This window comes from Coturnix japonica, chromosome 3, assembly GCF_054131305.1.
Source record: "Coturnix japonica strain WE chromosome 3, WE-NBRP24, whole genome shotgun sequence".
NCBI lineage: Eukaryota > Metazoa > Chordata > Aves > Galliformes > Phasianidae > Coturnix > Coturnix japonica.
In genome coordinates, this window is record NC_140665.1 from 33,943,188 (window position 1) to 33,958,241 (window position 15,054).

Consider the following 15,054-nt stretch of genomic DNA (forward strand, 5'->3'; position numbering starts at 1 on the left):
CTGCTACAAATACCTTGCAGTTATGGCACAGCAGCCTTTGGATGTTCACATCTACCAGTCAGATTATCTTTTTCATGTATGAAACCAAAGTCCTCAAGTACCTTAATGAAATGAGTGATAGTGACTGCTGTGTTCCCATGAAAACAGAGCTATGGATGGTTCTACTGAGGTTTCCTAGTGACAGAAAGTACAGTGAGCACAGACCAATTTCTAGAAAGATGGTAACTCATTAGTCTCCCTTCCCTTCAGTCTTTGGAGCAGTTCTAAGTTCAGCTACAAAGGTTGGTTGGGTGTGAAAGGTGAAGTGAAATTTCATTTCCCCTCAGAGAACATTGCAGATTTTTTAAAAAGATGGGTTCACTAGGTGAGAGCGATCTTTTCCTCACCCCTGGATGGATGTAATCTTTCCTTACTCTCCACTGAATAGCGTTATGCAAATCAAAGTTCAAAAGTTGCTGTCTGATCAGCCTTCTGCTTTCATTTGTCAAGAGAGCAGTTCTAACAGCCTCTTCAGCTTAGGGTTAGATCAAAGGCACATGGAAGAAAAAAGCCTTTCCATTCACCAGCACAAAGGAAAGCCAAGACTACTTGGAGTGCAAAATTCTACATCCACTTCCATCACCACTGCTGTTCTCACTCTTCAGATGACCAGGTATTATATGGTTGACACTGATCTCATTCTTATCTCTTCTACACTGATGTCATGCCAGCTGCAAGACAATTATCCCAGAGTGAGAGAAAACAGAGTTTGGCCTTGGACATATTTTATCTAACAACACTCATCTCTCAAGTTTATAATGCTCTGGAATACAGAATAGTCCAGTTGGAAAGGACTTACAAAGAGCACTGAGTCCAACCACTTCAGGAATAATCAAAAGTTAAAGTATACTATTTAGGGCGTTATCCAAATGACTTCTGAACACTGACAGGCATGGGATATAAATCTCCTCCCTCTGAAACCTGTTACAGAGTTTGACCACCTTTACAGTAAATACATTTTTCATCATGTTAAGTCTGAATCTCTCCTGAGGAAACATTATGCTGTTACCACATGCTGTATTGTTGGTTACCTGGGAGAAGCCAGAGAAACGTAAGTGAAGCACCTTCCTCTACTTCGAAGCCTCAGGAAGTTGCAGGGTGTGAAGAGGTTACATCTCAGCTTCCTTTTTCTACACGCTGGACAATTTAAGTGCCCTTAGACTCCCCTCATGAGATATGCCTTTCAGCCCTCTTTTATCAGCTTTGTTAGAATCACAGAATTGCTCAAGTTGGAAAAGACCTTAAAGATCGTTGAGGCAAACCACAGCCTAACCACACTACCCTAACTAACAACCCTCTGCTAAATCATGTCCCTGAGCACCACATCAAAATGGTTTTTAAACACATCCAGGGATGGTGACTAAACCACCTCACTGGGAAGCCTATTCCAGTGCTTCCCAACCATCTCTGTAAAGTTTATCCTGATATCCAACCTAAACATCCCCTAGCACATCCCTGGCCTGGGTCATCACCCACAAGGGCTGCACTCCGGCCGTGAATCTCCCAGTCTGTACCTCAGGTACATCACTCAGTCCCATGTACAGAACAAGCATTTACACTTGTTGAGTTTCCTGGCATTGCTGACTGCCCAATGCTCCAATCTAGGTCTCTCTACAGGGTCTCTCATCCCCTACAGGGAGTCAATAGCACATCCCAGTTAATTATCGTAAGCAAACTTGCTAAGCATACATTCAATTCCCACATACAGATCACTGATAATGGTGAACAGAAATGGCCCCACTACTGAGCCCTGGGAAACACCCCTAGTGATTGCCCACCAGACAAATCTATCATTACTATAAAAAACTGAGGCAAAAGCAAGCCCTTTTCTCAACCCTATTTGCTTTGTGACGATCTTCATCAAGTATCAGTCCATCATTATATTTAGATCTATTGTTGAAATACTCAAAAAAGGCCTTTTTTCTTGTCTAATACCATACTGACCAGTGTCTACTCAAATTGGCTTTAATTCTTTTCTCCCTACAAATGTGAACTCCAACTCTACAATCTCCCATGTGAATCCTGATATTATTTCCAGAAATCTTTCTTTTTCCCCTCCTCAAGTTCCAGGAGTAGATTCCTATTCAGGCAAGTTGGTCTTCTGCCTCATTTGCACAGCACAGTTGCCTCCTATTGTGCTTTTAAAAGATGTATCTTTAAAAGTGTCCATTTCTCATGGATCTCTAAAAGCTCTAAAGCATATTCCCATAGGACATTGTTATCTAGCTCCTTAAGCGGCTCAAATTTTTCTCAAAGTCCAGAGTGGCAATTCTACTGACCTGTTTTCTCATTACACCCAAAATTTTCAGTTCAACTATTTCACAACAGAGGAAAAACCAATTGTTTTAATTCAAACCTGCTAAACTAAAGAAAGAGCTATGCCAGCAGTGAATTTGATGCTCCACTTCCAATACTTTTTCAGAAACACTTCAGAGAAAAGAAAACAATAGCTTTACATAATAACTGTGCAGAATCACGTTTCAGGGTTACATCAGCCCCCAGCTATTTGTTCCTTACTTCTCACAAGCATAGCATCAAAGAAAAAAAAAATAGCTTTGTTGATTAATTTTTTGTACAATAATGTAATACTTCATACTTAAAAGGCCAGCTCCTAATTCCTAAGTAAAATCAAAAGAACAACACATTTATTATCATGTCCCTAAATCTAATCTAAATTCTGTGCGTCAATGTGAGAAACAAATGTCTCTACCGTGGAGAGAAGACAGTGATTTTTGTCGTCTTCGTGTGAAGACTGGTTCCCTCTAGGAATCTAAAGGAAAACTACTAATGAATTTCCGAATTCTTTTGTCAACCCATGTTCTTCCTACATTTCAGATGGAATGAGTTACCCTTGAGCAAACATCTCTATATTCTTCACTTTAACAACAGATATAGAACAGCAAGGCACACAAATAATATCAATCTCTGGACTGAATTATTATGCAGCTTTAAAGATCAGCACATTGTTCATACTAATGATCCAACTCAAGAAAGTTTTTAGAAGTAATGAATCTTCGCATACTTCAGTAGGAATAAAAATAAACAAATATGAAATGTACAACTACACTGAGCCCCAGCAATATTGCTGAAATTGCTGGAAAAGCTCTCTTCACTGATCTGTTTGTTACAGGAATCCATCCAAAACACAGCACTGTTGTCATCTGGTGTTTACCCTTCTCTAGGTTCATGCTTTAATCCACGCTCTTTCTCCAGCTGCCACTCAAGGGCCACTTCCAAAACAGAGGGACAAAGAGCATAAAAGCTAACAAAGTACATCAGAATCCCTCCCTCAGACAGCCTAGCTGCACCTTTATAGGAAGGCTTCAGTGACAGTTTCAAGAATACTAGTCCTTAGTTATGTATTTAAAGGAAAGTACCTCCCTGGAATATAAGATATCAATCACCTTATGCTGTATGGAAACTTATCCTTATTTTTTATTAGTATTATTATCATTACAACTAGTTAAGTAGCAGAAAGATTGTGGTGGTGGTTTGTTTCTTTTGTTTATAGCTTACATAAGCACATACTTCTTTTATGTACTTTCCTAAGCTTCTGGCATCAACACTGTTTCTATGTTAATAGGTTCCACAGAATTGTATATCACATGAAAAGTGTGTTTCCTCTTCTCATTTCTGAATATGCTGCCTTAATTTTTGAATCTCTATGTTCTTGAACTATAAAATTAAGTGTAAGGAGAAGCTGACCACTTTTGGTCAGTGGTTCTGTGCCACATTATTTGCAGTATAGGAAACAAAGAGAAATGTGTGTTAATCAATCTGTTTGTTGCCCGCCTATCTCCATTCCCATTTCTGCATCATTTAAACCATATCTTCTCTCAGTTTATTCTTTTGTTCAGCGATGCAAGGAATCAGCACAGCTATTATTTCAGAAAAGAAACCCGTCTCATACTTGGAAGAAATTATTAATCTAAAAAGTAGGGAAGAAAACCAAAACTCCAAATCCTCCTTAATTGTGATCTCCTGGCTTTCACTAAGTTACAGGATTAATTCATTCCTGTAATAGTCCACAGATTTCTTCCTCATGTCACATCAGAGTCATGGGGTTTTCATACTCATCGGATAAGCCTACTTAGTTATTTTCAGTCCATGGGATACCTTTTACTTCTTTCTTCCCTTCATCATCCTGGTATCGTGAAGGGAAAAAGAAATGATTCTGAGGTCATTAAGTCATGCATAAAAAATTGCTGTACAAGATCAAATCACCCCAGAGCAATGTGAAAAAAGAAACACCTCTATCAGTTAGCAAGGACTTCAGTTTCCCCTCCTGATGGTGTTAGAGAACCCATGCACAATTGGGCTGTTAGTTGAAGGGATAGATAGAATTAAATACAAATAATCAATTTGTCTAACATACAAACTGAATGATCAAACAATCATGGCAAAACGTCAGCTGATGACATACTGCAACTTTAGTAGGGTCATATCTAATTACTAGTGATGTGGATTAAAAAGGCTTTTAGTCAGAAAAAAGCTACTTCAGAGATAACAACTAATGCATGAAGAATAAGGGCAACTGAGATATTAAAGTGAGGATATTAATTTGAGTGTCAATGAATTTGTTTGACAATCTGTTTCTCGGCCCAGTCAAACAAGCTTAGGAAACAATTCCTGCACTCCCAGCCTACAGTTTCTCTCCGAGTTAAAAATCAAAAAATAAGTACAAGAGTTTCTCAGCATTGTCATTTACAATCTGTCAGTAAGAGGAACAAAATTTTCTACATTGTTCAGGGTGCCACCGCACTCAAATGTAGATCTCACACATTCAGTGACTGAAGATAAGCCAAAAAATTCTGGACCAAAACCAAACTGCACACGGACAAAAAAAACTCCCATATTACAGATCTTGTACGGAATTGCGTGTGGACATGTAAAAGTATGGTATTAGGAAAGAGTATATAGATCTCCTTTTCCTTTTTTGCTAAGATGCTTTGGCAAAATGGGTCTGGCTCTAGGAAGAAACATGTCAACCCACAGATGGAACAAGTATCATGATTCCTGTATCTTGCATTGTATGTTTTAGAAGCTGCTTAAATTACTGTGGCAGTGTTGTAGCAACACTAACGTTTTAGCTTTATCACATTGAACACTTGAAGAAGCAACAGCAGCAGGTGGTGGAAAAGAAGTAAACTGGACAGTAGAGACAATGAAAAAATCTTGGCATCAAAATTCTGGATGAGAATACCTCTCACATAGGCTTTGGCTCTGTATCTGAACTCTTCATCTTGTGCCCAAATCTAATCATTACCAGTTTCTTTTTTAAAGGCTGTGCCTGAAAGAATTGATGTGTTATGAGACAGCCATGACTTAAGTAAACTCCAAACAAATCATTCATCACTGCAGAACTCCAGAACAAGCTGGTTCTTTCTCCGAGAACAGTATTCTTCTAAACACATATTTTACATAAAGAGGAAACAGAAAACACTGTAGGCTTTCATCAACTGTACACAAACAAAGCCTTTGATAATTCTCTCAATGGGCTTGAGATCATAATGCCCGAGGCCAGGAGGCACTATGTAGTTTAAGACTTCATTTTCCAAACTTTTGGTCAAAAAGGTTTTTTCAAGTGCAGTAGAAAAAGTAGTACTTTTTCACTGGCTATCTTTATAATTACAACAACACCACTCAAATCCTTACATATACATCTTTTTCTGTACCAAATTCAAACTTCACAACCTTAAGGTCAGAAGCAGGAGGTTCTCACCATACACTCACATCAACAGCCATGTTGTCTGTTCCCCATCCCTCCCTTCTGCAGCCCACATTGTTCCTGAGGCTGATGGAGTTTCCTAGATCTGTTTATTCTCTTATCTTCCTGTCACTCAGATCTACAAATCACGCTGTTACTAATTTTATACTGAATTTTAATAATCTTCTTAAAATCTAAAACTTTAAAAGATGAAGTTTCAGTAAAATAACCAAAGGTGCCCCGTGGACCAAGGAAATTTAACATTCTGCAGTTCAAACCACAAAGCAACTAGCGCTACACTTTACAGGTTTAGGAGCATACAAACACAGGAGAACTATGCAGCTAATTCAGGCTAAAAGAAGAAGTTATAACAGAAAAGTTATATGCATTCAATTTAGAAATCAGTCTGTATAAAAACATGTAGCAGCAGTAATTTCATCAAGGTACTTATGGCTCCTGCAACTGCATCCCAAAGTCAATAGTTTCTCATTCTTTAAAAGCATTATATGATAACTGGTAAGCAAGAGACATGTACTTAACACCATGATTTCACATCAGAAGTTGAAAAAATAATTACAGGTAAAACCTCAACAATTTCAACAATTTTCTCTCAGCAGGGAAGGACTGAAATCACTTTGAGATAAAAAGAGATCAACAGAAGCCTTTACAAGTGTTAAAACACAGCCTGATCCCTGTGGTATGTATCCAAATGCTATCCTTTGGTGACTGAAAGAGCACAATTTCCAGACTCTATTCACTGCACTGAATTTTGGCTCATATTTTCTGACACACATTCAACAGAAATGGGTTACAGTTACCCTTACAAATTAATCATTTCTGCATTCTAGTGTTAATAGGAGGTTCGTAATGGGTCATATATTTTAAGATTAATCAGATCCCTTTCCCTGCATGTGGTTACCTGTTTCATAAGAGGACCACTTGCCAGCAAAGTTTGTTTCAACTCCTTGGAAAAAATGGCATCAGCTGTTCATTTGTGAGTCAGGGCTAGGGAGGATCACAAGTTTTTGGAAGTAGATCTTTAGGTCTAGTCAAAGTGCAGTTAAATGTGTGGTTACATAAAACAAGACTGCTCGGGACTGATGGGGTCATTTGGAGTAATCCCCAAGTAGGGTCAATTTTGCCTAAATAATTGTGAGCAGACAATTCTCTGACTTATTCTAAGGAGGTACCAATGGTGAGTTCCCAACATGACTCCAAGAAATTTTTTCCAGTGTTGAACTGTCTGTATCACGACAGAGACTCTTTTACATCTGACAAAGATCTCCAGTTAGACAGTATTACTTCTATTTTTCAAGCCGTAAACATATGCTAAATTACTAAATTGACTAATGTATAAATTTTCACTTCTTTTACTCCTGATAACAACTATTCACCCCAACAAAGTAATAATTCAAGGCAGTCTGGAGAAGATCCTAAGAAACAACCAACATCCTAGAAATCACAATAGGAATATTTTTTTAGTGACTAAAACTGTAATGAGTCAGTTCTGAGGCACAAATTGTCTCTTCCAGACTAATGTGTTTCACTTTTTGGTGATAATTCAGGATAAGGTCATGTTTCAAGGTACTCAACCATTTCTGTCAAGTTATCTGGACTGTCTAATAGAAGCTAATTTACAGTGGGAGGTGTCTACAAACAGGCGCCATTAAGTCTAGAGCAATGAGACTGAGTTCTCCCTGGACATCAATTAGGTAAAATTATAATGCAGAAAGGAGAGCACTGTACTGCACGAGGTGCAAGGCTTTCTATCCCAATAGATTCTTTCCATTATTTTCTATTCTTCTAAACTAATACGCAGTGAAGTTTATTTAATCACTGTTCATAAGGAAAGAAAAAGTGAATATATATACATTTACAAATAACTACCATTTCTCTCTCTGTTTTTTTTTTAATTCACCTTCAAATAAATAAATTCACAGTTCTAATTAAGATACGATAACAGATTCACCTTCACAGCGCACTTCTCCAGCAGGATTTTGTAACTACAACAGTAAAAATAATAATAATAATGAACACACCCCACACATACACACATATATATGAAGGAGAGAGAACTGAAGTGTTTTGAAAAAAAATATATATATAGCACATAAAATTGTTTTCTTAAGAGCAGAAAGAAAAAAAAAAAAAAAAAATCAAAGCTTGCATCTCCTTCCTACCTCAAGTTACAGAGATCACTTGTTAAAGTTATTCTTACTTGATTAATTTCCAGTCTGATACAGATACTACATAACCAAACACCTAAATCCTTGCAATGTGTTTATGGAGAAGAACTATCATTACAATTCCTTGACTGGACAATTAAATGTGACACTCAAAGTGAGAATTTTAGTATTTGAAGGTTTTAATCTTACAAAGATTATAAAATTTACTATCAACCAACTGTCCATCACAAACTAGCATTGCTGGGGTAGCAGGGTTTTTGGTTTGTGTTTTGTTTGGTTGGTTTAGGGAAAGGTGTTGAGGCTGTTACCAGACTGCAGCTACTATCCTTTCTATTTCAAGTTTAGCTAAAGGAGAAGAAAATGCTAGGGAACACTCTTTGTGCCAATTAGAGTCAAACAGTATTGGTCCAGAAAGTTTTGAGTATCAGATTCTTCCTTAGCGAGTATTCTTAAAGACAAAATAAACAATCTAGGAATCATAGAATCACAAGGTTGGAAGGGACCTACAAGATTATCTAGTCCAACTGTCCTCCCTTTGCCATACGGAAAACCACTAAACCATATCTCCTTATCCAGATGCCTTTTGAACACTGCCAGGGATGGCGACTCCACCACCCCCCTGAGCAGCCATTCCAGTGCTGGACCACCCTCTGAGAGAAAAAGTTCCTTCTTATGTCTAGTCTAAACCACATCTGATAAAACTTGCGGCCATTTCCTTGGGTCCTGAACGTTATCAAAAGATAAACAAAAAACATTTTCAGAGATGAGTTAAATGATCATGAATGCAATGAGACTCAACTAATTTTCCTAATAAAAATCATTATTTAGTTTTCTTAATGCACATTCTTCTTTTATTTATTTTTTTTCCTTAGATCAAACTTACATAGTGACCTGCCCAAACATGAATCAGCTTCAATAAAGAATAGATCCACAAAACCATAAAGTCACATATTTTTCAGGTAAAATAAATATAATGCACTACTAGTTTTACCAAGTCTTATTTGGTGCACAGCAACAACTTAATGCTTATGAATAACGTTGTTTTATTTCTGGCAATAATATTAGTCACTCTCACCCAGAAGCTTAAGTATTAATTTAGGGACTTATCTTGTAGTCTTTTTATAACTTAACAGAAAGACAAGGTTCCAAAGATACTTATACATCCCTAGAAGGGATGACTGGGACAGCTGAAAAAGAACAGGCTTCTGTTGCAATCTGTAAGTGCTTGGGTACACTAAAATTCCCACAGCCTACAACTAAGTATTTTACAAAACCTATCTCCCCCTTCCTGTGTGAGTTAGTGTGGATGGATTCTACAGGTGGATGGTTAATAACAGTGGCAGTCCAGAAGGGAGCAAAAGAACATGCTGATAAACACAAGAATATCTTCCTCAAACATTTAACCTCTGGAAATTACTGGTCCTTCTGAATTCATGAGAACTACTACAAATCAAAACATCAAGAATCAGTTTAATCTGTAGAAGGCCACCAGCACACACTAGCAGAAATAAGAATGTAGGAAACTTTGAGCCACATCAATACATGTGGTAGCGTCATGGTTTTGTAATTTTTGCTATTGGTATTCCACATCATAACATCATGTGAAACCATGAAAACCACGTGAAAACCATGACAAGTAGCTACTGCCAAAAGATGTTAGGATCATATATGCAAATGATGAGTCAAAAGACACTATGAATACTTCATGCATACCTAGCTAGAAGGTACAGGTACATCAGCACTGCTTTCAGTAAATAAACAAGTGTGGTTGGCCTTCAAGCCATAAACTCAATCTCCAACCAAGTATTAGAAGCGAGATGCATAATCAAAAGGAACAAATGAATAGACTTTGTGATTAGTTACTGGTTATTAATAACAAGTTTGGTTCTATTATTTAATAACAGCTGAATTAAAGTTGTTTTAATGAATATTGGTAATGATCTCTCTCTCAGAGTTCCATTCCCTAACAGATAAAAGAGAATTTAAAACCCTTCTTGTTCTGTTCCTTAGTATATGAATGGCTCTGCTTCTCCTCAACAGGAGCAAGTAGTGTTAGCATGCCCCCGGCAAGCTTCTTTGGGGAAAAAAAAAAAAAAGAAAAAAGAAAAAGTGCTGTTATTTAAAACTACTTACTTGGTAGGGATATAGAGTAACGCCATTCGTTCTTGACAAAGACCAAGTGCCATCGAGGTACTGATGAGCTTGGATAGCCACAGAATTGAGAACATTACCATTGCTGGGGCTGGTGGCCATTTGAAAGCTGACCTTGGCTTGGTGTCCAGGAGAGCCATTTTTCTTCTCCACCCCATTAGCAATTCCTAGACTGTTGGGTTTTCCACTGTGTTTGTTGGGAATGAAGCCTGTATAATTAGATGTAGCATAAGGAGCAGGCATGTACGCCCAGTCCCTGGGCTGCAAGCTGCCCACGTGCCGGGAACCCACTATCGAGGGGATATTAGAGACGGGTGGGGGGGATCCTGGAGAGACATCGTAATGTTCTGAGTTGGCAGCCTGCTCTAAGGTCAGCACCATCTGAATGGCCTCTTGCTTCAACTGGTTCAAGTGTGTGGCACAAACATCACATCTGTTGTCCTTTTCATTCCATGCCTTCCGAATAGTATTGGGAACTTGAAGTTTGTCATGAATCACTGAAGAGAAGCCTGGGTCCTAAAAAACAGAGAAAGGAGGGGAAACAGATGAGAAATATTTAACTGCAGTCAGTGCAGTGAAACATTATTACTGCTGATTGTGCATTTCAAAAGCCAATTTCTGAGATCAACTTAGCAAGCAAAAAGAAGTCATGAGATACAGTCAATATATGCAAGCAACAGGTTAAACAAAATAAGAAACTAGCTTGTGATGAAAAGAAATACATTTTACTTTTAATGGTAAATTTTAAGTATTATATAATTCCATTACAAATTTCACTACATGGCAGGAAAAACAAAGTACCTTGCTTCACACCATCACACCTAATTTCTAACTTGGATGAAATCTACTCTTAGTAACACAGGTAAGATCAAGAGCAACTCCAGTGAAATCATCAAGGTTCACTATCTTTTCATCATTTGTAATGAACAATTTCCTCCTTGGAAAATGTATTTTAGTGGCAAAATCACGTGATTGGATTGCCTCTTGCCTCATATCCTTAATTAATGGACAGCATTTTAAATATGCCACTCTAACCTGACTACAGTTATTGCTGGCTCAAATTGCACAGCGCTTCAGTAAATCATGGAACCAAACTTTATTCATAGCAGGGCTTCTCACCAAACTTGATTAGTTCTTACAGTATCTTGCAGTCTTACAAACAGAGCATTTATATACGTGTTAAACAGAGCAAAAAAATAGCAGCTATGCAATGGAAACTGATATTTTTAATGTAGTAGTCTGAAGTTCTCTCTTACAGACAAAAAACAGGACTTCTAGATCCGCAGTTTCACTCAGTTAAGTGCTTTTGCAGGCCAGGCTTCCCATCCTTATGTTTTAGGGACACAAAGACAGATTTTATTCTAACTATGAAAAAGATTTACAGACAGTAGTATCAGACTCTATTTTTCTTTTTTTTTGTTTTGAAGCTTTATCAGATTTGGCAGCAAACTGAAATCAAATGGAAAGATTAAAAAACAAATAAATCACAAATAGAGACCACTTTTGTCACGCAGTTGGATGAACTCCATATTATCAAAGAAAAAAGGAAAAAAAAACCACTAGTAGAGGAAGAGAATTCAGCAAAAGAGGGTCATATTCATTATGATCCATCTTTATTATATACTCAAGTATCTTATTTTCACTGTTTAACTACCGTGAACAGCCCCTCAGCATGCAGTGATTAATTGATTCATAAATCATGGCACCTCTTTATGCACAGCAGCAAAAGAGCAGTTTTAGCCCCAGATGCCCAAGAGAGTCATATAAGCTGATGGGAAACAACAGGAGGCTGAGATCTGATCAGGTCTCATAGTAGATGTTACTGTTCCATGTACAAAGAGGGTCAGAGCATCACAGTGTATCAGAAAGGCAGAATATGAATTCTGCATCAACTTCCCCCTAACCTTCAGAAAAAAAGAAGAAAAAAAAAAAAAAGACTGGTGGAGATCAGGTGGCAAAAAGCAGAAAGGAAAAAATGTCAAATCTTATTTTCTATCCAAGACCATAACTAGGTCAACAGATCACATCAAATTTCACATCATTGCCACCCATGGTGCCAGGTATGCAGGGAGAGGCTTCTCTACTTTTCCCATAATACACCAGACAAAGCTATCCATAAATGTGAAGTGAGGTATAAATCTTATTTCCAGGCTGCTCAATGTCAGCCCAAGAAAACTCTTTGCCAGCTCTTACTTCATCTCACTAATGCCACAGAGTTGGTTCTGTTCTTTGAAAATCAACTTCCCTTAGGCAACTGGCCTTGAACCCAGGTAATTATATACAACATTCAGATCCCACAGCAGTTTAACGTGGAAATTCCTAGATACTATGATAAATATTCCAAGGAAATAAAGCCTTCTCTAAAGTAAGCAAATGTCAGTATGATATAAATATTCAAGTAGCACACCAGTTCTAAGGAGTGCCAGACAGCAGTGAATTCAGCTTCATCCCATTGCTAAAACAAACATCAGATCATTCTTTGATACAACAATAAACAGAGAGAGAGAGAGAGGAATACAGTTCTTCCTTGGGAGTAGAAAGGAGGAAAACAGACACCATCTGAATTGATCATTCATATAATTGGCTCTACTAATCAGACTCTACTAGATGGATTGCTCAAAACTGGATCCAAGTATGGAACCTGAAACCACGAAACCTCAGCAGCAGCAAATAAATTTGGAGATACCTAGGTTCCAGAAACATACTAGTCATATTTTTTTGTCAAATATAGAGTCCCAAAGAAAGTTTACTTTGTTTTTCTGCGCTAGAGAGCTCTAACATAATTTCACAGAAGAGTTAGCCAAAAGATTTGCAACATGTATAGGAGAAAAGATCAAGACTGGATGCAAACTCCTTGTTTGCATAGCAGGAAAATGCAGCTACATTACATTTGTGGTTTAGTCTTTCATCCACACACAATCATCTGCACGTATTTCCCCACAGAATGCTTATTTCAAAAAATAGCATCTTGTTCCAGAGGCACATATGACCATCATATAGTGATGGGCAAACCCTATTGGGTAAGCTGCACTAAGCAGCAGGAGTTAGAAAGCTCACAACCAAAGCTTGTGAGGTCTCAGACTCCATAAACTCTCATGACAGCCTCAGATTTCACAAGCATATCTACTGACACTGGAAATACCATTTATATTTTGGCACTTGTTTCCAGTCCTGTCAGAACAAAGTACAGTGACACTGAACACTGTAACAGGACTATAAAGTCACAGAGTTTGATTTGAGTTCAGGGCAAAGGTTCATGGTGATCTCTCCACTTGCTATAATGGTTCACCCCATCTTTAGTATAAACAGCATTACTATAAACTCCCATCCCTAGAATAAACAGATGAAACCATGTAAGAGGTCTGAAAGTTTCAGGAGATCTGTCACAACATGAACTGCAGCACAAATGCACAAGGCAAGCAATGAACTAAACTGAGCACACTTTAAGTATTGTGTTCATTTTTTGGCCCCTCATTACAAGAAAGACATTGAGGCCCTGGAGCATTGTCTGAAGAAGGATAACAAAGCTGGTGAGGAGTCCTATAAGGAGCAGCTGAGGGAAAGAGGAGCCTTAAGAATAGGAGGCTCAATGGGGACCTTATTGCTCTCTACAACTACCCAAAATGAGGCTGTGGCAAGGTGTTGGGTCAGCCTCGTCACCCATGTAAGTAATGACAGAACAAGAGGGAATGGCTTCACACTGTGCCAAGAAACTTCAGGTTGTATATTAAGAAAAAACTATTCTCTGAAAGAGTGGTCAGGCCCTGAAACAGACTGCCCAGGGAGCTGGTTGAGTCACTGTCCTTGGGGGTGCTCAAGAAAAATTTAGATGTGATACTAACAGACAAGGCTTGTGGGAAAATTTTGGTTATAAGTGGATGGTTGGATTAGATGACCTGGGAAGTCTTTTCCAACCTTAGTGATTCTATGATGCTGAAAGTGACAGTTTCCTAGACTGCATCATTATCAGCAACAAGAAGTTGTGTCGCTACTACAAGCTGAAGTCAAAATAACAGTACATGGAGTGGCGACATATGAGATCCCCAAAGAAAAAGCTCAAGACACAGGCCTCAGCCATAAAGTGATATGCCTTGTCTTTTGAAATAGGAAATCATTGATCCTTCTGGATTTGCTGGAATCCAGAACAAACCATCAACTTTGACCACCATATCATGACACTATCTATACTGAAGGCTCAAATATCCAGGGTCAGGCCAGAGAAGACTTCTCTCTTACAACACTATAACACCAGGCTCCATTCTAGTCTGAAGACTCTGGAGCATACTGCCAATCTTGACTAGACTTTCCTACTACAGCCACCGGATAGTCTGGATTCGGCACTTCTTTACTTCCACCTAGTTGAGCTGACATTTTCCTAGCAACAGTATTATTGCAGGAGCTGCAGAACAGCGGGTCACCTCTGCAGGTGCAGATTTTAACAAGTGCAACATGCAAGCTTTTGTTCATATATATATATATATATATATATATATATATATATATATATATATATATATACACAATATATAGCTAGTGGTGGTGACTATGTGGAAACGTTTTGTAGCTGAGAATTATCAAACCGTGTTACTGAGCAATTTGTATCTTTTGAGGTTTCCAAGTAGGAGGCACTACTTGTGGAGCAACCTACATACGTGCAACATAGATGAGAAGAGATTAGTAAGTAAATACTTTCTTTGAAAATTACCTGTTTCAGAAAGTAAGCCAACAGTAATACAGTTTCATGTCAAATCTTAGAAGAGCATTTGGTTCAGTCAAACATAGGCTGCACAAGTTACCCACTACTTGAGAGAAAAGTCAACTTTACAATGAATTTTGAGACCTTCCTACCAAATTTAATTTTCAGCACCACTATTATTCACTGCATTCCAGGGAAAAACAAAGCTAGATCACAGAGGTCAGCTTTTGCTTAGAGATGCTCACAGAAAACTCATGGATTTCTTTCACACCTGA

At 38.1% G+C, this 15,054-nt stretch overlaps 1 protein-coding gene across 1 annotated transcript in view; it reads right to left on the reverse strand.

The window, feature by feature from the left end:
- Positions 1-15,054, reverse strand: part of KIF26B (kinesin family member 26B) — a 253,708-nt gene that overhangs the window by 167,756 nt on the left and 70,898 nt on the right. Inside the window, exon 3 of the mRNA XM_015857747.3 lies at positions 10,066-10,599. Coding sequence (XP_015713233.2) covers positions 10,066-10,599 — 534 coding nt within the window. The remainder of the gene's footprint in view (positions 1-10,065; positions 10,600-15,054) is intronic.